We start from the raw sequence: 24,531 nt of genomic DNA, 5'->3' as shown, positions 1-24,531 counted from the left end.
CAGCTTAGCTCTTCCTCCTTGTAAACTTTGTCCAGACGTATCACATACAATCCGAGTGTGCCCAAAGTTTATAAGCATGTGCTACAACGACAAGTTGGCTTTTATAAAGAAGATAAAGCTATGCTTGAATTGCTTTTCGAAGGGACATGTGGTAAAAGATTGCAAAAGTGCATTTAATTGTTCGAAATGTCAACGAAGACATAATACCTTGCTTTGCAATACAGGAACTGAATCGGGTAACCAATGTATCACCGCTCCAAATACACCAGTTCTACAGTCCACATCCGAAGATACGCCCCAAATTTCTAGCGGTGTGACAATTCAGTCTTGTGCTGCTACCACATCCAGAAAGGTTCTCCTTGGTACAGCAATTATTCACATCCTTCATAGAGGTGAGATATTTAAAGCAAGGGCTGTATTTGATTCTGGTTCAGAAGCTTCGTTCATTTCTGAACACCTTTTCAACCTTCTTCGACTTAATAGCAAAAGGATATCCGCCCAGATCTCCGGGCTGAATGGGTGTGTGTCCGCATGTTCACAGAAAATATGCGACTTATGTTTAAGTTCACCCATAGACTCCGGAATTTTCATAAATGCTTCCGCAATCGTTCTTCCCCGACTGACATCTTCATTGCCCACCTTTACGGCTGATAGCGACATGTTTTCCCGTTTACCGGACATTCGTCTGGCGGATCCTGATTTCTTTCGAACATCATACATTGATATTCTGATCGGGGCAGACTTAATTCCTCAGGTAATGCTTGGTGGGGTGAGACACAAGGTTTGTGGAACACTGATGGCTCAAGAGACAGTGTTCGGATGGATTTTGACAGGGCCTGTTGCTTCTGATAATATTTCCTCCTTTCGAACAACGGTCTCCTACTTTAACGAGTTAGCGCTCGATGAGAGGATATCCAAATTTTTTGAGATGGAAGATATTCCTAAACGAAAACACATGTCGGATGATGACAAATACTGTGAAGAGTACTTTGCTGAGTCCACGCGAAGGGGCCCAACGGGCCGATATGTTGTATCATTGCCATTCAAGAAAGAGTTTGGAAATACTTTGAGACTAGGTCCGTCGAAGAGGAATGTAACGGCCCAATATTTTCGGAACGAGAATCGTTTGATTAGAACACCAGATCTGAAGGTACAATATGACAAAGTGCTCAAGGAATACTTGGAACTTGGCCATATGAAAGAGGTTCCGTCAAATCCTTCCCAAGATGATTCCAGATATTTCCTTCCACATCATGCTGTGGTTCGCCCTGACAGCGTGACTACGAAGGTCCGCGTCGTCTTCAATGCTTCGAATCCAACTTCGAATGGTGTAAGCTTGAACGACGTCCTTTACTGCGGACCGTCCCTCCAACTTGACCTGACTAGTTTGCTTCTCCAATGGCGCTTTTACAAAATCGTCTTTAACAGCGATATTGAAAAGATGTACCGCCAGATTTCCGTTAATCCTAGCCACACACCCTTCCAGCGTATAATCTTTAGGGATGATCCAAACGACAACCTCCACGAATATGAGCTCCAAACGGTTACGTTTGGATTGAATTGCGCCCCATATCTCGCACTTCGTACAATTCAACAGCTAGCCACTGACATTAAGGATGTTTATCCGCTAGCTAGTCATGTTTTAATGTCGTGTATGTACGTAGATGATGTTATGGCAGGAGGCCATGACGTGTCATCAGCCATTAAGGTCCAGACAGAACTGACTGCTGCCCTGGAATCCGCTGGATTCGCATTGAGGAAATGGACCTCCAATTCATCCGAATTCCTTGCTTCCATTCCTAGGGAACATTTACTCAATGAAGATTTCCTACAGTTTAATGACAATAGCACGGCTAAAACTTTGGGCGTAAGGTGGAACGCCAGATATGATTATTTCTATTTTTCTGCCAAAGCCATCAGGCCTAATGAGAGGCCTACTAAGAGGTTCATTTTATCCGAGATATCTAAACTGTTTGATCCCGCTGGCTGGCTTTGTCCATATATTGTACTAGCCAAACTATTAATGCGAGATATATGGGCCTCCAATACCGACTGGGACAGCCCAGTTCCGACACATTTATTGACTAATTGGTTAGATTTCTTGGCCAATTATTCTGATATAAATGACCTCCGTATTTCCCGTTGGGTACAATACACACCCGACTGCGAGGTGCAACTGCATGGCTTCTGTGACGCCTCCGAGAAGGCATATGCCGCTACCATTTATTCACGCACCATCGATTCCAATGGCAATATAAATACCTATTTACTCGTGGCAAAGTCCAGGGTATCTCCTTTGAAAACCGTTTCGATCCCAAGGCTAGAACTTTGCGCCGCACTTTTACTTGCCGAGACGATTGAGGCATTGATGCAGGTTTTCCCTATTCCGAATACGAAAATCTTTTGCTGGTCGGATTCCATGATTGTCCTAGCATGGTTGAAGAAACCTGCATTCCTTTGGAAAACGTTCATAGCCAATCGGGTTTCCAAAATTTCCGAGATTATCAGTGGGGACAATTGGTCCCATGTGGAATCTAGACACAATCCTGCAGACATTGCCTCTCGGGGTGCTTATCCGAAAGAGCTTTCCGGTAATTGTACATGGTGGTGTGGACCGCCATGGTTGCAACTTCCTCCAAGTTTGTGGCCAATACCAAGTTCGGTCCAGATTGACGAAACTCTAATGGAGGTTCGCCAAGTTCAAAATAATTTCGCGTACTTTCCGAATTTCGAAGACCTTCTTGACCGATTTTCTTGCCTAGGAAGGGCGCTCCGAGTAATGTCATACGTGTACCGATTTATTGCCAGTCTGAAGGGCAGTAGGGCTTCAAATGACAGTATTCATTCTGAGGGAGATGTCATCGAGACGACTAGAAATTCGATAATTAAGTTGGCGCAAATGCACCAATATCCAAACGAATATCGCAAACTTTCTCAGAAGGAGCTAATACCCACCTCTAGTTCACTTTCTAATCTCAATCCCTTTATAGACAAGAATGGTCTCATGCGGGTTTGTAGCCGTATCGCTGGGTCAGAAAGCTTAACTTATGACGAAAAATATCCGATTATACTTCCATACCACAGTACGTTTTCCAGGCTTTTACTACGTTTCATTCATACCATAACATTACATGGCGGAAACAATCTGATGCTTCGTATGCTACGGCTCCAATTCTGGATGCCTAGAGCTAAGAATCTCATCAAATCTACCGTTCACAATTGCAAGATTTGCGTTATTGCTAAGCATAAGTTGCAAAAGCAATTGATGGGAACCCTTCCTCCAGAGCGGACAACACTATCCCGCCCCTTTACGAATACGGGGTTAGACTTTGCAGGCCCCTTCGAGATAAAGGCATATACAGGGCGTTCTTGCAAAACTACAAAGGGATATGTGTGTATCTTTGTCTGCTTCGCCACGAGAGCAATCCATCTCGAGTTCACTACTTCCCTTTCCACTGCAGCATTTCTAGCTTCCTTTCACAGATTCGTGTCACGACGAGGGTGTCCACGTAATCTATATTCAGACAATGGTACCACCTTCGTGGGCGCTTCTAAAGAAATCTCTCAGAATTTTCTTCGCTGTTCCCGCGATTCAATATCCGCAAATTTTTCGTACCAGAGTATAACATGGCACTTTATACCCCCGGGAGCTCCTCACATGGGAGGACTCTGGGAAGCCGGGGTAAAAAGTTTTAAGCTACATTTCCGTAAAATGGCTGGCAATCATAAATTTACTCTGGAAGAGTTCGCTACAATTCTAGCCCGAATTGAAGCCTGCTTAAATTCCAGGCCAATTTCTCCGGTATCTGAGGATCCAAATGACCTATTGGCATTGACGCCTGGTCACTTTCTTACCGGTGGTCCGATCCTCTCCATTGCCGAACCATCGGAGTCCGATGGCAATCTTTCCGTTTTAAACCGTTGGCGTCGAGTAAGGGCTCTATGCCAACAATTTAGCATCCGATGGAAACATGAATATATCAAAGAAATTCATAAACGTATGAAATGGCAAACCCCTCAGAAGAACTTAGAAGTTGGCTCTATGGTCGTTATTCGAGATGATTGTTTACCCCCAAATGAGTGGAGACTGGGTAGAGTTTCTAAAATTTATACTGGGAAAGACCATTTGGTAAGAGTGGCCGATATTGTCACGACAAGGGGTATAATCACTCGTCCGATAGTGAAAATTGTTCTCCTCCCTCCTTGCTAAATTTTATTACAATATATCCTTATTTAATTTCAGTATGCCTTCGATAAAATGTAAAGTGTCCAAAGGACGTCGCACCAAGTTCAGCTTTAATTGCAGATTGTGTAAGGGCAACCATGGGCTGCGAAAATGCCAGAAATTTCTCTGCATGACCGTCGATAAACGTTTGCATGCAGTTATAGCTAATAACTACTGTCCCAATTGCCTGGCCCATACGCATTCATCCGGAAAATGTTTTTCTAGCTTAGGATGCAAACATTGTGGAGGCAGTCATCATTCCTATTTGCATATCCACTCCGAGAAACACGACAACCAAAAAACAGAAGCCAAGGATAACTATCAAAAACCCAAACGTTCAACAACAACCCAACATAAACGTCCAACAACAACAACCATATCTCAAGCCGTGAGCCTTGAAACACTTACCAGTCCCCATACAACTAATCTTTTCCCAACGGCCGTGGTAGATGTACTCCATGGCAAGAAAAAGCACTCGGTCAGAGCCGTAATAGATCCATGCACATCTATTAGCAAAATTTCACAGCGATTGATAGAGAAAATTGGGCTAACTACTACTACTCTTGGCAGCGAAACTATCTGCCCTGTCGCGATCCATTCCAAATGTATCACCAACAGGTTATTAGAAACCATGATGACTGTGAACCATCGCATATCTATGGACACCCCAAAAAGATCAATTCCAGCAACAACTGCAGACAAGTTCCCAAACATGAAGTTGGCGGATCCCCATTTTTATCAAAGTGGACCATTCGACATCGTTTTTGGATCCGACTTATACGCCAAGATAATTCTACCAGGTCTTCTACCAAGCAATGCCGGGCTTCCCGTTGCAACTAATACTATATTTGGATGGGTTTTGTCTGGATCGTGCTCAGCTTAGTAGCCTATTTTATTATAAACATTTGAAATATCAAATATGAATTATACAATTTATTATGAATTCCTTTAGAAAATAAGGCAACTTTTTAATATTTGCATTACTGCAAGAGGGGCCGGAATGTTTATGCCGCATACCTTCGCCGTTTAGTGTTAAGTCAAATGAATTTTCATATCCAGATGTCACTTTTCATCTTAGATAAGGCTAAAAAGTAGTTGCGTTAAGTTTACTACTTGTTCTTTTGTATTAGCTCACCGAGTGATTTCTCGTTCATTCAATTTGTTACCATCGAATAATAAAGTTAAAAGTCATCGTCTACTTAACCATAAATTTCTACGTTTTCTTAAAGAGGAACCATTTTGGTAAGGCTAAGCAACCGAACTCTCCCTCGTGGCTTACTGAAACCTGATTTCGTTTGTTTTTCGTATTTCTTTCTGCTTTTTAATTCCATATCACCGACATTGAATGGATATATTTCCGAGATTTAACCAAATCTACCATCTTTTAGGAAATCCAAATTTTTGCCAGTTTCTAATTCCTAAGTTCAGCCAAATACTCTACATACCCAAAATGATATATTGCACCATAAATGGTTATAAGCACACAAGTAGCATTGCCAAAAGCCAAGGCGTTGTCATAGTTAAAAAAAAAAACTGTAACCACCTTAAATGGTTCGGCGAGTGAAGGCTCGAATTCAATGAAATGCACGCTGTAGTAAAAATTAAATGGAATGCATGTATATACGTAAATATATATGAGAATGCTGCGATGGCAAAACGTGGTGAATTTCGGAACATCGTGTTATTTGACGAGAAAAATATCCCAATTGAGCAATTCCGCTACTTTCAAAATGACAGTGTTTGCTTAACAGAGCGGACTTACGAGAATTTGAGCCCACGAACAGCTGCCTGATGGATGGTTAAGACAGCTGTGAGAAATTTGTAAGTGAAAACAGCAAAAACATTTGCTAGAACAGCAGAAAGTCTGATAAAAATGGGACAGACGCAATTTTTTGCGAAACAGATAACATACGAATTTTAATAACAGCAGAAAAAAATAACTGAATACAATATTGAAGTTTTTAAACAAATAAGTAAATGCGTATTAAATTCGGCAGGGCCGAGTCTTGGAAACCCAAAAAAATTAATATAAAATAAATTTATTTGAAGGGCATAATCTTATTCTACATATTGCATGCAAAATTTTGGCCAAATCGGACAAAAATTGCGGCTTGTAAGGACTCAAGAAGTGAAATCATGAGATTGGTTTATATGGGAGCTATATCTAAATCTGAACCGACAGGGCCCATTTGCAATCACTAGCGACCTACATCAATAGTAAATATCTGTGAAAAAGTTCAAGCGGCTAGCTTTACGCGCTCGACCGCCATCGTGATTTCGACAAATCGATCGACTCAGAACGTCAGATAGACAAATAGATCGACTCAGAAGGTCGAGACTTCTTGAGCTCACAAACAGGGCCCATTTGCAATCACTAGCGACCTACATCAATAGTAAATATCTGTGAAAAAGTTCAAGCGGCTAGCTTTATGCGCTCGACCGCCATCGTGATTTCGACAAATCGATCGACTCAGAACGTCAGATAGACAAATAGATCGACTCAGAAGGTCGAGACATAGACGATTATTTAGATTTTTGTCTTTAATAAAAGGACGTAAATTTAAGGACCCAGCAGAAAATATTGCACCCCCGGATGCAATAGTGTAAGTTAAAACTATCGTGACATTAGCATACACAGTTGCTTCCGGCAGGCATGATTTTTGAGAGCGATGTCCCACTTAAATGCGATTGTTTAAAGATTCAAAATGCGCTTCTTGTTAACATTAACAAGTAAAAGCGTGCTAAGTTCGGCCGGGCCGAATCTTATATACCCTCCACCATGGCATTGTCGAGTCCTTTTCCCGGCATCTCTTCTTAGGCAAAAAAACGGATATAGGAAAAGATTTGCTCTGCTATTAGAGCGATATCAAGATATGGTCCGGTTTGGACCACAATTAAATTATATGTTGGAGACCTGTGTAAAATGTCAGCCAATTCGAATAAGAATTGCGCCCTTTGTGGGCTCAAGAAGTAAAATAGAAAGATCGATTTATATGATAAACACGTATGTTAATGGTCATGAGAGAATCCGTCGTACAAAATTTCAGGCAAATCGGATAATAATTGCGACCTCTCGAGAGGCTCAAGAAGTCAAAACACCCAACCCCAAAACACCCCTAAATCTGACATATTTACCGACCTTGGCAATATGGAACTCTAATGAGACGTATTTGCGAGTAGAATACGAATTTGGAATCCAAATGTGAGACCAAGTTTCTGAGGGTGCACACCTTCCGCAAACACCTCCCAAACAGGACTTATTAACTGATCATGACAATATGGAGCTCAAATAAAAGATATTTAAGTGTAGAATACGAACCTGATATCCAAATGTGGGACCAAGTGTATTGGGGGCCGCCCCTTTCAAAAAAAATCCCAAAAAGGTAAAATTTATGGACGTAGCAATATGGGGCTCAAATGAGAGGTCTTTGGGAGTAAAGCATGAATTTGATATCAATATTCGGAAAAAAGTGTGTATGGGGCCACCCCACCCCCATAACACCACTTATATAGGACGTATTTGCTGACCATTCCAATATGGGGCTGTAATAAGAAGTATTTTCGAGTAGCACACGAATTTGTAATATATTTTCAGGGCCAAGTCACCAAAACGTCTCCCAAAACGGTCATGTTTGCCGACTGTGAAAAAGTGGGGCTCAAATGAAAGGTATTTGGGAGTAGAACATCAATTTGATATAAACATTCGGGACCAACTGTCTAGGTAACGTCCCACCACCAAACAACCCCCAAATAAGACAGTGGACAGTAAAGACAGTGGAGCTCGATATTCATAGTTTTTAGGGTCCATACCCCAAGCCGGACATATTTGCTGACTTTCGCAATAAGGGGTTTAAATGAATGGTATTTGAGATTAGAAAACGAATTTGATATCCAATTTTGAGGCCAATGGCAATATGGGGTTCAACAAAATGATATATGGATATATGACAGTGTAGCACGTTGCTGATATATTTTCAGGGCTTAGTGTTTGGGGGACCACCCCACTCCACAAAACACCCTTAAAGCGACCTTGACAATGTGGAGGGTAAATGAAAGGTATTGGCGGGTGGAGCAAGAATTGATACCCACTTTCGGGACCAATTTTTTTTGGGAAAAGGGGTAGACCATTTTTCCCAAAATACCCCACAAACAGCAATTTTTTACTGACCATTGCAATATGGGACTCTAATAAAGGTATTTGGTTTTCCCCAAAACACCCCCAAAGGGTAATAATTTTTCGACCATGCCAAAATGTGACTTAAATAAAGATCATATGGGATTCAGATAAAGACACTTATATTGTTCAACTGTTTGTCAAGCGATTTACTATTTTCGTAGCATGGTATTTCACTAAAAGCTCTTTAATTGTCGAAAATAAATATTCAAAGGAAAATTTTGTTCCATATAAAGTAAAAGAATGGCCCGGTCCAGCTAGTATTCCTATAAATAAGGTTGAATCCTGCGTGACGAACGTTACATTTTTCCGCAAATTTCGATTGAGGTAAGGAAAGTGAAAAGTGAAATATAGAGAAGAACCATAAATGCTTTTTTTATGGTAGGGCCTAAATATATATATATATATATATTTATATATATATATATATATATATATATATATATATATATATATATATATATATATATATATATATATATATATATATATATATATATATATGTATATATACAGGGTGGCTGATGAATATTGCTACAATGATGAATATTGCTACATTTTTTTTTCGGTGTATGGAATACATTTTTCTTTTATTCATGTTAAATTAAATTATTAAATTAATTATTAAATTATTATTAATTAAATTAATTAATTAATTAATTAAATTAATTATTAAATTATTATTATTAAATAGAAAAAAAGTTATTAAATTTTTTTTTGGTAGCGGCTTTCATCAGCCACCCTGTATATATATATATATATATGACACCATGTCTGAAATCCCATGGATCTGTCGAATACTAATGCATGAAAATCCTAACCTCAAAAAAATCACCCTTTATAACTTGATAATCTTTCAACCTTATCTTATTATATCTCCAATAAATTAGGAGAACTTTTGAACTTATAAAGACATGATGCAAATTGTAGTCATATGCGGATTCTCGATCGATTTTAATAAAATTCGGAGGAGAAATTTGCGGCATCATTTAAGCAGAACGTAAATGGCTTGTCGTAAAAACTGGCCAAATTTTTTTTTTTTTTTTAAATCTTTATTATTTATAGTTGCTCAACTTTTAAAATCAAATGACTAGTTAGAGAACAAATTCAAACGAACGCAAAAGAAAAAATTCTTCAAAATACTGAAGCTGATTTGCCGAAACTATAGCTATAAATCTAAGAAATTCGCAAAGGCAACCATATTTTGGAGACTCAGAAATATAAGGATCGGCTTATAAATAAAATGTTGGCAAGCAGTACAAGATGCAGCTCTGACTTAAACCAAATGTCACCGCCGATGGGCCAGTTTCTGCAACCAGTAGCGACCACAATTTTCAAAAAAAAAAATTTTAAGCATCTATACCAATTTCGCAGTAACAGAAAAATTTTGGCAATTTTCTATTTTGAAAAAAAAAAAAAAAAAAAAATGGCGTGGGATCAATTTATACGGCAGCTTTATCAGGTTATGTACCGATTTAACCATAGTTAGCATAATTTTTGGAAGTCATAACACAACACTTCATGCTCAATTTCAGTCAAATCGGATGAGAATTGTGCCCTCTTGAGACTTAAGAAGTCAAGATCCCAGATCGGTTTATATGGCAACTATATCAAGTTATGTAGGGATTTAACCATACATATCACTATTTTTGCATGTTATATCGCAAAACTTCATGCACAGTTTCAGCCAAATCGGATGAGAATTGCACCCGGTTTATATGGCAGCTATATCAGGTTATAGACCAATTTGAATTACAATTATTACAGTAAATGGAAAACATAACAAAACACTTCATGTAAATTTCCAGCCAAATCGGATACGAATTGTGCCCTCTAGATGCTCAAGAAATCAAGACCCGAGATCGGTTTATATAGCATCTATATCAGGTTATAGATCAATTTAAACTTTACTTAGCAAAGTTGTTGGAAGTGGATACAAAACAAGGACCGATATGACCCATTTACACTCCCAACCGACCTACACTGATAAGATATATATGTGCAAAATTTCAAGCGTCTAGCTTTACACCTTCGAAAGTTTGCGTTCTTTCGACAGACGGACGGCCGGACATGGCTAGATCGACTTATAGTGTCATGACGACCAAGAACATATATACTTTTTGGCGTCTTACACGCATATTTCGAGTTGTTACAAACGGAATTGCAAAATTAGTATACCCCCATCCTTTGGTGGAGGGTATAAAAAATGCGAGCGAGCTCAGCCACATTTCGCAATGTTTACCAATGGATGCGATGTAATGTGTACAAGGAACCTGTTGATCAGGTAGCTTCTTTACAGTAATAATCCACAATTAATGTCATCGCTTCCAAAAAAAATTTCTACAAAAAATGCCTCATGTAATCAAAACAAATACCAGACAAACATAAGGAATAGCACAACAAAATGTTTTTCAGCAGATTTTTTTCTTAAAACAGCAGATTTTGTTTGCAGATTTAGCTGACCAAAATGTTTGCTATTACAGCAGCCCAATGTTTGCTGAAACAGCAGGAGACAAAAATTGCTATTTAGCAAAAATTTTTGCTGTTTTAAATAACAAATTTGATTGATTGTGAAGGGTACAATATTCACAAGCGACTACCCATAAAATCCAAGTTTTTATAAATCACTGCCTATGACAAAAATTTCGAATTTTGTGGCCAAACCCCTATCGATGTAAAAATCCGGAAGAGAAAATGGATTTGGTTGGGTCATATTCTACGCCGACCGAGAGGGAACGCCCAAAAACACATGGATCCGCTATAAGAGGGTTGGAGTCAACCCATATATCGTGGAATCCGGCCAAGGCTTTGGGCAGTAAATAAAGGAAAAAAAAACACATAATATTCAGAAAAGTTCATAAAATCTTTAGTTGAATTGATAGAACGGTCCATATAATATAATATTTGAAGATTATTTCATGCAAATAATCACAGTGACTGCGCCTCAAATGGTTCACTAGCTTAGTTCAATTTTGGCATACATTTCCAACATTTCGGCCGGTATCTTACGAATAAATGCTCCAATGTTATCTTCCAATAAGTCTATTGAAGCGAGCTTGTCTGTATAGCTTTAACAAATTTTCACAGATGGTACAGTTTGAGCCCCCGGTGAAAATAGGGTACTACATTTTTCGATATCCGAAGGAGGGCCTGAACCTCCCCCTTACCCAAATTTTCAAAAATGCCAGATCTCGGAGATGGGTGCACCGATTTCAGCGAAATTTTGTATGCCACCTTATGGTACCCCAAAATCACGAAATTGGTATAAAATTTTGGGGTCATATTACCTGGGGGGACGCCCTATCCCAAACCTATCCGAACGGACGTGTTTACCGATTGGGACAACATGGGTATCAAAACGAAAGATATTTAAGAGTAGAGTACGAACATGGTATACAAATTTCACCTTCAGTGGTCGGAAGGGTCCCCGACCCCAAAAAAAACCCACTAACAGGTCACTTTCATCGCTTTGGGCAATATGGGTATCAAATGAAAGGTATTTAAAAGTAGAGTACAATTTTGACATGAAAGTTAATTTTTTGGTGTCTGAGGCGTCCACCCCTCCCCACCCCCCAAAACTCCCCAGCAAGACATATTTACAGATTGGAACAATATGGGTATCAAATGACAGGTATCTATGAGTAGAGTACGAACTCGGGGGGTACCCCACCCCACATAAAACCACCTAACAGGACACTTTTACCGCTTTGGGCAATATGGGAATCAAATGAAAGGTATTTATGAGTAGAGTACGAACTTGGCATAAAAATGGCACCCTATGTGTCGGGGGCGTACGCCATCCCCAAAAACACCACTGAACAGGACACTTTTCCCGTATTGGGCAATATGTGTATCAAGTGAGAGGCATTTAAGAGTAGAGTACGTACTTGGCATAAAAATTTCACCGTAAGTGTCGGGGTCGTACCGCATCCAAAAACACCACCCAACAGGGCACTTTTACCGCTTTGGGCAATATAGGTATCACATGAAAGGTATTTAAAAGAAGAGTAAAAATCTTCTGCCATAAAAATGTATTCTTTGGTGTCTGAGGGGTCTCCCCATCCCCAAAAACCCCAGCTGGACATCTGAACCGATTGGAACAATACGGATATCAAATAAAGGTATTTAAAAGTATAGTAAAAGGCTAATATAAAAATTTAATCCTTGGTTTTTGAGGCGCCCCACCACCCAAAAACCCCTCCACAGGGTATATTTACCGGTTGGTACAATATGGGTATTAAATGAAAGGTGTTTGGATGTTGAGTACACATCTGTTATAAGAATTTTGTCCAAGGTGTCTACGGGGGCTCTTTAACCCCATCCTGCCGTTCTGTCGGACATGTAGATCTCGGCATTAAAGGACTCAAATAAATTGTCTTTTGGGTCTTAGCGTCGGGGGGACCGACGCTCTCCTCCCAATAAATACAACACCAAACTGTCATGTAGGACGAATGAGAATATATTGAATTTAAATAAATGGACGTGTGAGAGGGCAATCGCCGCCCACATATACTACCCAAAAAAAAAAAAAATTTGAAACCAGTAAGGAAAGGTAAAAGTCGGTCGGAGCCGACTATATAATACCCTACTGTGTCTGCGTACTACTTTTAATACTAATACTACTTTAAAAAGCCATATCGAATGGAAAATATATGGAAGATACACATATTGGAACGTCAAATAAAACATTTCATGCAAAAGATCGGACTAAAATTGTGGCTTCTATAGCCTTCAACGGATGAAAGATATATATGGGAGCTATATCTAAATCTGAACCGATTTTAATAAAATTTTGCACACGTATTTGGACATCAAATAAAATAACTCATTCTAAATTGTTTAAAGATCGGGCCAAAATTGTGGCTTCTATAGTCTTAAAAGACCATATGGTATGAAAGATATGTATGGGAGCTATAGCCATGTTTGCCTACTATGGCAATAAGGGGCTCAAATAATAGCTATTTGACAGTAGGAAACGAATTTGATAAGCAATTTTGAGGCCAAGTGTTTGGGGGTAGTGTCACCCCATAAACTCCCCTAAACCAATTATATTTGCGGCTCAAATGAAAGGAATTTAACAGAAGGGCTCGATGCTGATATTTTTTCAGGGCTATGTATATGTAGGCCATCCAACCCTACATACTCATCAAACTGGACATGTTTGTGGATCATGGCAAAAAGGGGCTTAAATCTGATATCTATTTTATGGCGAAGTGTTCCAGGGACGACATATATACCGACTAAAGCAATATGTAGCTCAAATGTGGTTTTGGGAGTAGAGTATGTACCTGTTATCCATTTTTGGGGCAAAGGGTTTGGCTACTCCAATGCACCACCAAAACCAAAAGAATGAAGTAGATCTAACATCCAAACTTTAATGGGCGGACCTGATCATGGAGATGGTTGGGGCGATTTAAGCAAAATTTTGTTTGTTTATAATAAGTGGAAAACAGAAATTTGGTTTACAAATGGAAATATATATATATATATATATATATATATATATATATATATATTTATATACATATATATATATATGTATATATATATATATATACATATATATATATATGTATATATATATATATATATACATATATATATATATATATATATATATATATATATATATATATATATATATATATATATCCGTCCGTCTGTCCGTCCGTCCGTCCGTCCGTCCGTCCGTCCGTCCGTCCGTCCGTCCGTCCGTCCGTCCGTCCGTCCGTCCGTCCGTCCGTCCGTCCGTCCGTCCGTCCGTCCGTCCGTCCGTCCGTCCGTCCGTCCGTCCGTCCGTCCGTCCGTCCGTCCGTCCGTCCGTCCGTCCGTCCGTCCGTCCGTCCGTCCGTCCGTCCGTCCGTCTGTCCGTCCGTCCGTCAGTCGAAAGCACGCTAACTTCCGAAGGAGTAAAGCTAGCCGCTTGAAATTTTGCACAAATACTTCTTATTAGTGTAGGTCGGTTGGTATTGTAAATGGGCCATATCGGTCGATGTTTTGATATAGCTGCCATATAAACCGATCTTGAATCTTGACTTCTTGAGCCTCTAGAGTGCGCAATTCTAATCCGATTGGGATAAAATTTTGCACGTGTTTTGTTATGACATCCAACAACTGTGCCAAGTATGGTTCAAATCGGTCCATAACCGGATATAGCTGCCATATAAACCGATCTTGGGTCTTGACTTCTTGAGCCTCTAGAGTGCGCAATTCTTATCCGATTGGAATGAAATTTTGCACGACGTGTTTTGTTATTATATCCAACAACTGTGCCAAGTATGGTTCAAATCGGTTCATAACCTGATATAGCTGCCATATAAACCGATCTTGAGTCTTGATTTCTTAAGCCTCTAGAGGGCGCAATTCTTATCCGATTGGAATGGAATTTCGCACGACGTGTTTTGTTATGATACCCAACAACAGTGCCAAGTATGGTTTAAATCGGTTCATAACCTGATATAGCTGCCATATAAACCGATCTTGGGTCTTGACTTCTTGAGCCTCTAGAGGGCACAATTCTTATCCGATTTGAATGAGTTTTAGCACGAAGTATTTCGTCGTGATATCCAACATCTGTGCCAAGTATGGTTCAAATCGGTCCATAACCTAACATAGCTGTCATATAAACAGATCTGGGGATTTGACTTCTTGAGCTTCTAGAGGGCGCAATTTCTATCCGATTTGGCTGAAATTTTGCACGACGTATTTTATTTTTACTTTCAACAACTGTGTCAAATAAGGTTCAAATCGGTTTATAACCTGATATAGCTGTCATATAAACCGATCTGGGATCTTGACTTCTTGACCCCTAGAGGTCGCAATTATTATCCGATATGCCTGAAATTTTGTACGACGTATCCTCTCATGACCATCAACAAACGTGTTTATTATGTTCTGAATCAGTCTATAGCCCGATACAGATCCCATATAAATCGTTCTCTCTATTTTACTTCGTGAGCCCCAATGGGCGCAATTCTTATACGAATTGGCTGAAATTTTTCACAGGTCTCCAACATATAATTTAATTGTGGTCCAAACCGGACCATATCTTGATATCGTTTTAATAGCAGAGCAACTCTTTTCTTATATCCTTTTTTGACTAAGAAGAGATGCCGGGAAAAGAACTCGACAAATGCGATCCATGGTGGAGGGTATATAAGATTCGGCCCGGCCGAACTTAGCACGCTTTTACTTGTTTTATTTTTATACCCTCCACCATAAGATGGGGGGTATACTAATTTCGTCATTCTGTTAGTAACTACTCGAAATATTCGTCTGAGACCCCATAAAGTATATATATTATTGATCGTCGTGACATTTTATGTCGATCTAGCCATGTCCGTCCGTCTGTCCGTCCGTCCGTCCGTCTGTCTGTCGAAAGCACGCTAACTTCCGAAGGAGTAAAGCTAGCCGCTTGAAATTTTGCACAAATACTTCTTATTAGTGTAGGTCGGTTGGTATTGTAAATGGGCCATATCGGTCCATGTTTTGATATAGCTGCCATATAAACCGATCTAGGGTCTTGACTTCTTGAGCCTCTGGCGTGCGCAATTCTTAACCGATAAGAATGAAAATTTGCACGACGTGTTTTGTTATGACATCCAACAACTGTGCCAAGTATGGTTCAAATCGGTCCATAACCTGATATAGCTGCCATATAAACCGATCTTGGGTCTTGACTTCTTGAGCCTCTAGCGTGCGCAATTCTTATCCGATCAGAATGAAATTTTGCACGACGTGTTTTGTTATTATATCCAACAATTGTGCCAAGTATGGTTGAAGTCGGTCAATAACCTGATATAGCTGCCATATAAACCGATCTTGGGTCTTGAATTCTTGAGCCTCTAGAGTGCGCAATTCTTATCCGATTGAAATGAAATATTGCACGACGTGTTTTGTTATGATACCCAACTACTGTGCCAAGTATGGTTTAAATCGGTCCATAACCTGATATAGCTGCCATATAAACCAATCTTGGGTCTTGACTTCTTGAGCCTCTAGAGGGCACAATTCTTATCCGATTTGAATGAATTTTTGCACGAAGTATTTCGTTATGATATCCAACAATTGTGCTAAGTATGGTTCAAATCGGTCCATAACCTGATATAGCTGTCATATAAACCGATCTGGGGATTTGACTTCTTGAGCTTTTAGAGGGCGCAATTCCTATCCGATTGGAATGAATTTTTGCACGACGTATTTTGTTACGATATCCAACAACTGTGCCAAGTATGGTTCAAATCGGACCATAACCTGATATTGCTGTCATATAAACCGATCTTGGGTCTTGACTTCTTGAGCCTCTAGAGGGCGCAATTCCTATCCGATTGGAATGAATTTTTGCACGACGTATTTTGTTACGATATCCAACAACTGTGCCAAGTATGGTTCAAATCGGACCATAACCTGATATAGCTGTCATATAAACCGATCTTGGGTCTTGACTTCTTGAGCCTCTAGAGTGTGCAATTCTTGTCCGATATGCCTGAAATTTTGTACGATGGATCCTCTCATGACCATCAACAAACGTTGTTTATTATGGTCTGAATTGGTCTATAGCCCGATACAGATCCCATATAAATCGTTCTCTCTATTTTACTTCGTGAGCCCCAATGGGTGCAATTCTTATACGAATTGGCTGAAATTTTACACAGGTCTCCAACATATAATTTAATTGTGGTCCGAACCGGACCATATCTTGATATCGTTTTAATAGCAGAGCAACTCTTTTCTTATATCCTTTTTTGCCTAAGAAGAGATGCCGGGAAAAGAACTCGACAAATGCGATCCATGGTGGAGGGTATATAAGATTCGGCCCTGCCGAACTTAGCACGCTTTTACTTGTTATACCTACCACCGTAGGATGGGGGTATATTCATTTTGTCATTCCGTTTGCATGAACCGATTTGAACCATATTTGGCACAGTTGTTGGATATCATAACAAAATACTACATGCCAAAATTCATTCAAATCGGATAGGAATTGCGCCCTCTAGAGGCTCAAGAAGTCAAGACCCAAGATCGGTTTATATGACAGCTTATAAGGTTATGGACCGATTTGAACCATACTTGGCACAGTTGTTGGATATCGTAACAAAACACGTCGTGCAAAATTTCATTCCAATCGGATAAGAATTGCGCACTATAGAGGCTCAAGAAGTCAAGACCCCATATCGGTTTATATGGCAGCTATATCAAAACATGGACCGATATGGCCCATTTACAATACCAACCGACCTACACTAATAAGAAGTATTTGTGAAAAATTTCAAGCGGCTAGCTTTACTCCTTAGGAAGTTAGCGTGCTTTCGACAGACAGACGGACGGACGGACGGACGGACAGACGGACGGACATGGCTAGATCGATATAAAATTTCACGACGATCAAGAATATATATACTTCATGGGGTCTCAGACGAATATTTCTAGTAGTTACAATCAGAATGACGAAATTAGTATACCCCCCATCTTATGGTGGAGGGTATAAAAATTATATAGCCTATTGCTCCTTCCGGACCACTCCCCACAATCTGTGAAAATTTCAAAGAAATCGGTTTAGCCGTTTTTGAGTCTATACGGAACAAACAAATTTACAAACCCACTAGTAAACAAACAAACAAACACAAATTCATTTTTATACCCACCACCGAAGGATGGGGGTATATTCATTTTGTCATTCCGTTTGCAACACATCGAAATATCCATTTCCGACCCCATAAAGTATATATTCTTGATCAGCGTAAAAATCTAAAACGATCTAGACATGTCCGTCTGACCGTCTGTCTGTTGAAGTCAAGCTACAGTCTTTAAAAAGTAAAAAGGCGTTAAGTTTGGCCGGGCCGAACTTCGGATACCCACCACCTCGGATATATATGCAAACCACCTTTCTTCAAAATCCGGTGCAATACTCATACCTTATGCCCCCCAGCAGCTATATCAATATATGTTCCGATTTGTACCAAATACTAATAAGTAAAAGTCATTGTTCAATTGTATATAACAAAATATCGGTCTTTTTAGTAGCTATATCTTAAAATAAACTGATCTGATCTATATACGACACGGATGTCGAAAAGCCCAACATAAGTCAGTGTGTCAAATTTCTGTGCAATCGGATTAAAAAAAGCGACTTTTATGGGGCCAAGACTTCAAATCAAGAGATCGGTCCATATGGCAGCTATATGCAAATCTTGATCGATCTAGACCAAATTGCAGAAATATGTGGAGGGGCTTAACTTAGCTGTCCCAAATTTCGGACAATAAATGCGCCTTTTATGGCCCCAAAACCTAAAACCGAGAGATCGGTCTATATGGCAACTATATCCAAATCTGAACCGATCTGAGCCATATTGACGGAGGATGTCGAACGGCTTAAGACAACGTACTGTCCCAAATTTCAGCAAAATCGGATAATAAATGTGGCTTTATGGGCCTATGACCCTTAATCGGAGGATCGGTCTATATGGCAGCTATATCCAAATCTGGACCGATCTGGGCCAAATTGACGAAGGACGTTGAAGGGCCCAAGATAACTCACTGTCCCAAATTTCAGCAAAATGCGATAATAAAAGTGGGTGTTATGGGCCTAAGACCCTCAATCGGAGGATCGGTCTATATGGGGGCTATATCAAGATATAGTCTTAGTTCGTCTTAGATTTTTACGCTGATCAAGAATATATATACTTTATAGGGTCGGAAATGGATATTTCGATGTGTTGCAAACGGAATGACAAAATGAATATACCCCCATCCGTCGGTGGTGGGTATAGAAACAGAGATATTGAGCTTAAATTTTGCACAGGTTCTTTTTTTGTTCTTAAGCAGGTTAAGTTCGAAGATGGGCTATATCGGACTATGTTTTGATATAGCCCCCATATAGACCGATCGGCCGATTTAGGGTCTTAGGCCCGTAAAGCCACATTTATTATCCGATTATGCTGAAATTTAGGACAGAGAGTTTTGTAAGGTCCCCGAACGTCCTTCGTTAATTGTTCAGACCAGATCGGTCCAGGTTTGGATATAGCTGACATATAAACCGATCCCCAGATTTAGGGTCATGGGCCCATAAAAGCCACATTTATGATCCGATTTTGCTGGAATTTAAGACAGTGAGTTGTGCTAGGCCCTTCGGCATTCTTCGTTAATTTGGCTCAGATCGGTCTAGATTTCAATATAGCTGCCATATAGACCGATCCTCCGATTTAGGGTCTTAAGCCCATAAAAGCTACATTTATTATCCGATTTTGCTGAAATTTAGGACAGTGAGTTGTGTTAGGCCCTTCGACATCATTCCTCAATTTGGCCCAGATTGGTTCAGATTTGGATATAGCTGCCATATAGACCGATCCTCCGATTAAGGGTCTTATTATCCGATTTTGCTGAAATTTGAGACAGTGAGTTGTGTTAGGCCCTTCGACATCCTTCGTCAATTTGGCCCAGATCGGCCCGGATTTTGATATTGTTGCCATATATACCGATCTTCCGATTTAGGGTCTTAGGCCCATCAAAGCCACATTTATTATCCGATTTTGCTGAAATTTAGGACAGTGAGTTGTGTTAGGCCTTTCGACATCCTTCGTCAATTTGGCCCAGATCGGTCCAGATTTGGATATAGCTGCCATATAGACCGATCCTCCGATTTAAGGTCTTAGGCCCATAAAAGCCACATTTATTATCCGAATTTGCTGAAATTTAGGACAGTGAGTTGTGTTAGGCCTTTCGACATCCTTCGTCAGATTCGGTTCAGATTTGGATATAGCTGTCATATAGATCGAACTCTCGATTTAAGGTTTTGGGCCCATGAAAAGCGCATTTATTGCCCGATGTCGCCGAAATTTGGGACAGTGAGTTAAGTTATGCCCCTTGACATACTTCTGCAATATGGCACAGATCAGTCCAGATTTGGATATAGCTGCTATATAGACTGAACTCTCGGTTTTGGGGCCATAAAAGGCGCATTTATTGTCCGATTTCGCTGATATTTGGGACAGTGCGTTGTGTAAGACTCTTCGACATTTTTCTGCAACTTAACTCAAATCGGTGCAGATTTGGATATAGCTGCCATGTAGTCCTGCTTCCATAAAAGGTGCATTTACAATCCGATTTCAATTTGACACAGTGACTTATGTTAGGCGGTTTATTTTAAGAAATAGCTACTAAAAAGACCAATATTTTGTTATACACAATTGAACAATGACTTGTATCTAATAGTATTTGGTCCAAATCGGATCATATTTCTATATAACTGCTATGGAACATTAGGTATGCAATTTTCACCCAATTTTGATGAAAGGTGGTTTACATATATACCCGAGGTGGTGGGTATCCAAAGTTCGGCCCGGCCTAACTTAACGCCTTTTTACTTGTTATATATAAAGACTTCAACAAAATGTTGCATTCACAAAAAATTATTTTTCAAGTTTTATCTTTACATAAAAACAAATTCATTTTGTACATTATTTTTTGTAATAATTGTATCCTCCACCATAGGATAGGGGTATACTAATTTCGTCATACTATTTGTAACACCTGGAAATATGCGTCAAAGACCCCGTAAAGTATATATATTCTTGATCGTCATGTCAGTTTAAGTCGATCTAGCCATGTCCGTCCGTATGTCTGTCGAAAGCACGCTTACTTTCGAAGGAGTAAAGGCATGCGCTCGAAATTTTGTACATTTACTTGTTAATGGTGTAGGTGGGTAGGATTGTAAATGGGCCAAATCGGTCCATGTTTTGATATAGCTGCCATATAAAAAGATCTTAGGTCTTAACTTTTAAACATGCTAGAAGGCGCAATATGACTGAAATTTTAAAAGTAGAGTTTTGGTGTCACCTCCAATAACTGTGCTAAATAGGGTTCAAATAGGTTCATAACCTGATATAGCCGCCATATAAACCGATCATGGGTCTTGAATTCTTCAGCTTTTAGAGGGCGAAATTCTTATCCGATTTTGCTGTCATTTTGCACGTTGTTTTTCGGTATCACTTCCAACAACTGTGCTTAGTATGATTTAAATCAGTTAATAATCTGGTATAGCTGCCATATAAACCGATCTTGGAACACGACTTCTTGAGTCGCTGGAGGGCGCAATTCTCATCCGATTTGGCTGAAGTTTTGCATGAGGTGTTTTGTTATGATTTTCAACAACTATGCTAAGTGTGGAGTACATCAGCAGATAACTTGATATATCCGCCCTATAAGCCGATCTGCGATCTTGATTTCTTGAGCCTTTAGACGGCGCAATTCTCATCCGATTTGGCAGAAATTTTGTACAACGGCTTCTCTCATAACCTTCAACATACGTGTCCGATATAGTCTGAATCAATCAGTATCTTGATACAGCTCCCATAGAAATCTATCTCCCGATTTTGCTTCTTAAGCCCCTACAAGGCGCAACTTTTATCCGAATGGACTCAAATATTGCACATTGACTTCAACAATGTTCTGCATTTAACTCATTTATGGTCCGAATCGGACTTTAACTTGCTATAGCTACAATAGCATAACAGTTCTTATTCATTATTTTTTGTTTTGCCTAAAACGACACACTGCGCAAAGAACTCGACCAATTCGATCCATGGTGAAGGGTATATAAGATTCGGCCCGGCCAAACTTAGCACGTTCTTACTTGTTCATCTTGGTTTTGTTTCTATTTGAGATAAAAATATTTGAGCAAAATGTTGCGTCGCAATATGCATTGAGCAGGCACAAAAAAATAGTAATGAAATTGTGTCTTTAAAAAAATACTTTTGAGGGGGGTTCGGCCCGGGCTCAAAATAATGTTACGCTGAACAGCTAAAATTTTATCTTTAGAAAAAATTTGATAAAGTTATGACTTTAAAATTGTACGCTGAAATTTTCACTTTAGAAAAAAATTTCATCACAATTTGTTTTGAAAACATGTCACTAAAAAATATTATCAAAATTTAGTCTGTGTAGAATATTAGATATGCATATGAATTTTTGTCATTTTAAGAAGTTATACTAAAATTTTGTGTTCAGAAGAAACTAATTAAATTTTTTTTTTTCTATAGACAAAATCATTTTGGATTATTGGGTGGGCTCGGTCCCGAGGGCCCTCCCCTGGCTACGTCCCTGCCTGCCGTATAAACCGACCTTTGGTCTTAATTTCTGAAGCCTCTTGAGGGCATAGTTCCGGTCCGATTTGACTGAAATTTTGCCCCTGGTGTTTTGGCGTCACGTCCAACGTGCGCTAAGTATGGTTTAAATAGGTTCATAACTTCATATAGCTGCCATACAAACCGATCTTGGACCTTGACTTCTCCAGCTTTTAGATGGCGCAATTCTTATCCGATTTGGCTGTAATTTTGGACTTGATGTTTCGTTATAGTTTTCCATAACTATGCTAAATATGGTTCAAATCAATTATAACCTGATATAGCTGCTATATAAACCGACCTGGAATCTTGTCTTCTTGAACCTCTTGAGCAATGCTCATCCGATTTGGCAGAAATTTTATTCAACTGCTTCTCCCATGACCTTCAACATACGTGTCCAATATGGTCTGAATAGATCTATAGCTTGATACAACTCCCATATAAAGCGATCTCCCAATTTAGCTTCTTGAGCGCCTACAAGGCCCAATTCCTATCCAAATGGACTAAATATCAACATTGTTCAGCATTCACTTCACTTATGTTCCCATTCGGATTATAACTTGATATAGCTCCAATAGCATAACAGTCCGTATTCATTATTCTTTTCAGTCCTTATTCATTGAACTCGACAAATCCGATCCATGGTGGAGGGTGTATAAGATTCGGCCCGGAAAAACTTATAATGCTCTTACTTGTTTCCTCTTACATCCCCTTCATAATTAGACAGCAGTCATTTTCAGCAAACAATAGACTTTTCAGCAGTCAGTCTGCTGTTCTGAAATTGCGGAACCACTGCTGTAATAGCAGCAAATTTACCTACTAAGAATCAGCAGACAGCATTTGCTATTTTCAGCAGACTTTTTCTATGAGTGCATATAAAAAGAAAGCATAAGCACTTAGATTTCTTTTTGAGACACTTTATTTATGTTTTTTTTTAATCTTTCCAAATTTTTACCAATTCTTCATTTGAAGTTTGGCCGTTTTTAACAATATATCATATTTGGAATTCCTTTTTGTAGCCAAACTATTTACAAAATCTGTTATATTTTGAAAGCTGAGTAAGAAATTTTCATAGTCTTTTATTTTCTGTAGATTTTGGGATAACCTTTCGTTTATAGACTGTACCATTTTAAAGTTTTCCCCACTCATTAATATTTGCCATTTGGCTTGCCTTTGTTTATGGACTGATTCTTTCATTAATTCAAAATTAACCAATTGCTCTTCAAATTTATCGACCTTGTTTTTAACTCCTTCAAATGTTTTCGCCATGACATCATGAACGTATGTTTGAAAGCAATGTTCCGCTTGATCTTGAAGTTGCACTATTTTATCAAATATTGCACTTTGCTCATCTTGAATTTCCTTCAATGTGTGGTCTAGGTGGCCCTCCATACCATTGTATTGTTTGAAGGTTTCAGTGATTTGAGTTGTCACTTTATCACATGTATTATAAATGACGTGATTTTGTTGCTGTTGAAGTTCCTCCAAAATTTTTATTTGGGTTTTTGTGCTAGTAAGAATTGGCATTTTGAAAATCTACCTAATTTGAATTTCAATTATTCACTTACTTTTTGTACATATCATCTACATCGGCTTGCAAATTTTCAACACCATGTTTTAAAGTGAAAACATCAATGAAAATTCCCTCTCTAATTGCACATGCAAACTCTGTATCTGCGTCGGATAGAGCACCAAACCAAGCGATTATTTGGAAAACAGTAATACTACCCAAAATACTTCTCATTTTTGGGTTCCTTACGTAGATCTGTGTTCAAAACAGTTCGCAAAGAGACTGGTAATTTTGTTCTTATTTAATTTGTTTATAAGTGATTAAATGTCTGCTGATAAGCAGATGCTTATGTTTCGAAATTATAGCAAACATCACTACTGTGCCAGAGGGATTGCTATTATTTAGTACATTTGCTTGTAACACATTGAAGAAAAACATATAAAACCGTTCATAAGTTCCTTGAATATTTGTTTATTACACAGACTAGTATTCCCCCGGTCCG

General features: G+C 39.1%; 2 protein-coding genes across 2 annotated transcripts; one reads left to right on the top strand and one right to left on the bottom strand.

The window, feature by feature from the left end:
• The first annotated feature begins 76 nt into the window (after positions 1-76).
• Positions 77-4,264, top strand: LOC131995958 (uncharacterized). Its single transcript, XM_059365307.1, has 3 exons — positions 77-2,591; positions 3,462-4,129; positions 4,244-4,264. Exons 1-3 carry the CDS (start codon positions 77-79, stop codon positions 4,262-4,264), a joined length of 3,204 nt encoding a protein of 1,067 aa, XP_059221290.1.
• A 19,195-nt stretch (positions 4,265-23,459) lies between these two features.
• On the bottom strand, positions 23,460-24,304 carry LOC131994134 (uncharacterized). The gene is made up of 2 exons (XM_059360482.1): positions 24,088-24,304; positions 23,460-24,029 (listed from the first exon to the last, which is right to left on the bottom strand). Exons 1-2 carry the CDS (start codon positions 24,261-24,263, stop codon positions 23,471-23,473), a joined length of 735 nt encoding a protein of 244 aa, XP_059216465.1. The 5' UTR covers positions 24,264-24,304; the 3' UTR covers positions 23,460-23,470.
• Between the last annotated feature and the right edge of the window lie 227 nt (positions 24,305-24,531).

Source organism: Stomoxys calcitrans, chromosome 1 (genome assembly GCF_963082655.1).
Source record: "Stomoxys calcitrans chromosome 1, idStoCalc2.1, whole genome shotgun sequence".
NCBI classification, from domain to species: domain Eukaryota; kingdom Metazoa; phylum Arthropoda; class Insecta; order Diptera; family Muscidae; genus Stomoxys; species Stomoxys calcitrans.
The sequence above is the reverse complement of the archived record's forward strand: the minus strand, read 5'-3'. Positions and strand labels throughout refer to the sequence as shown.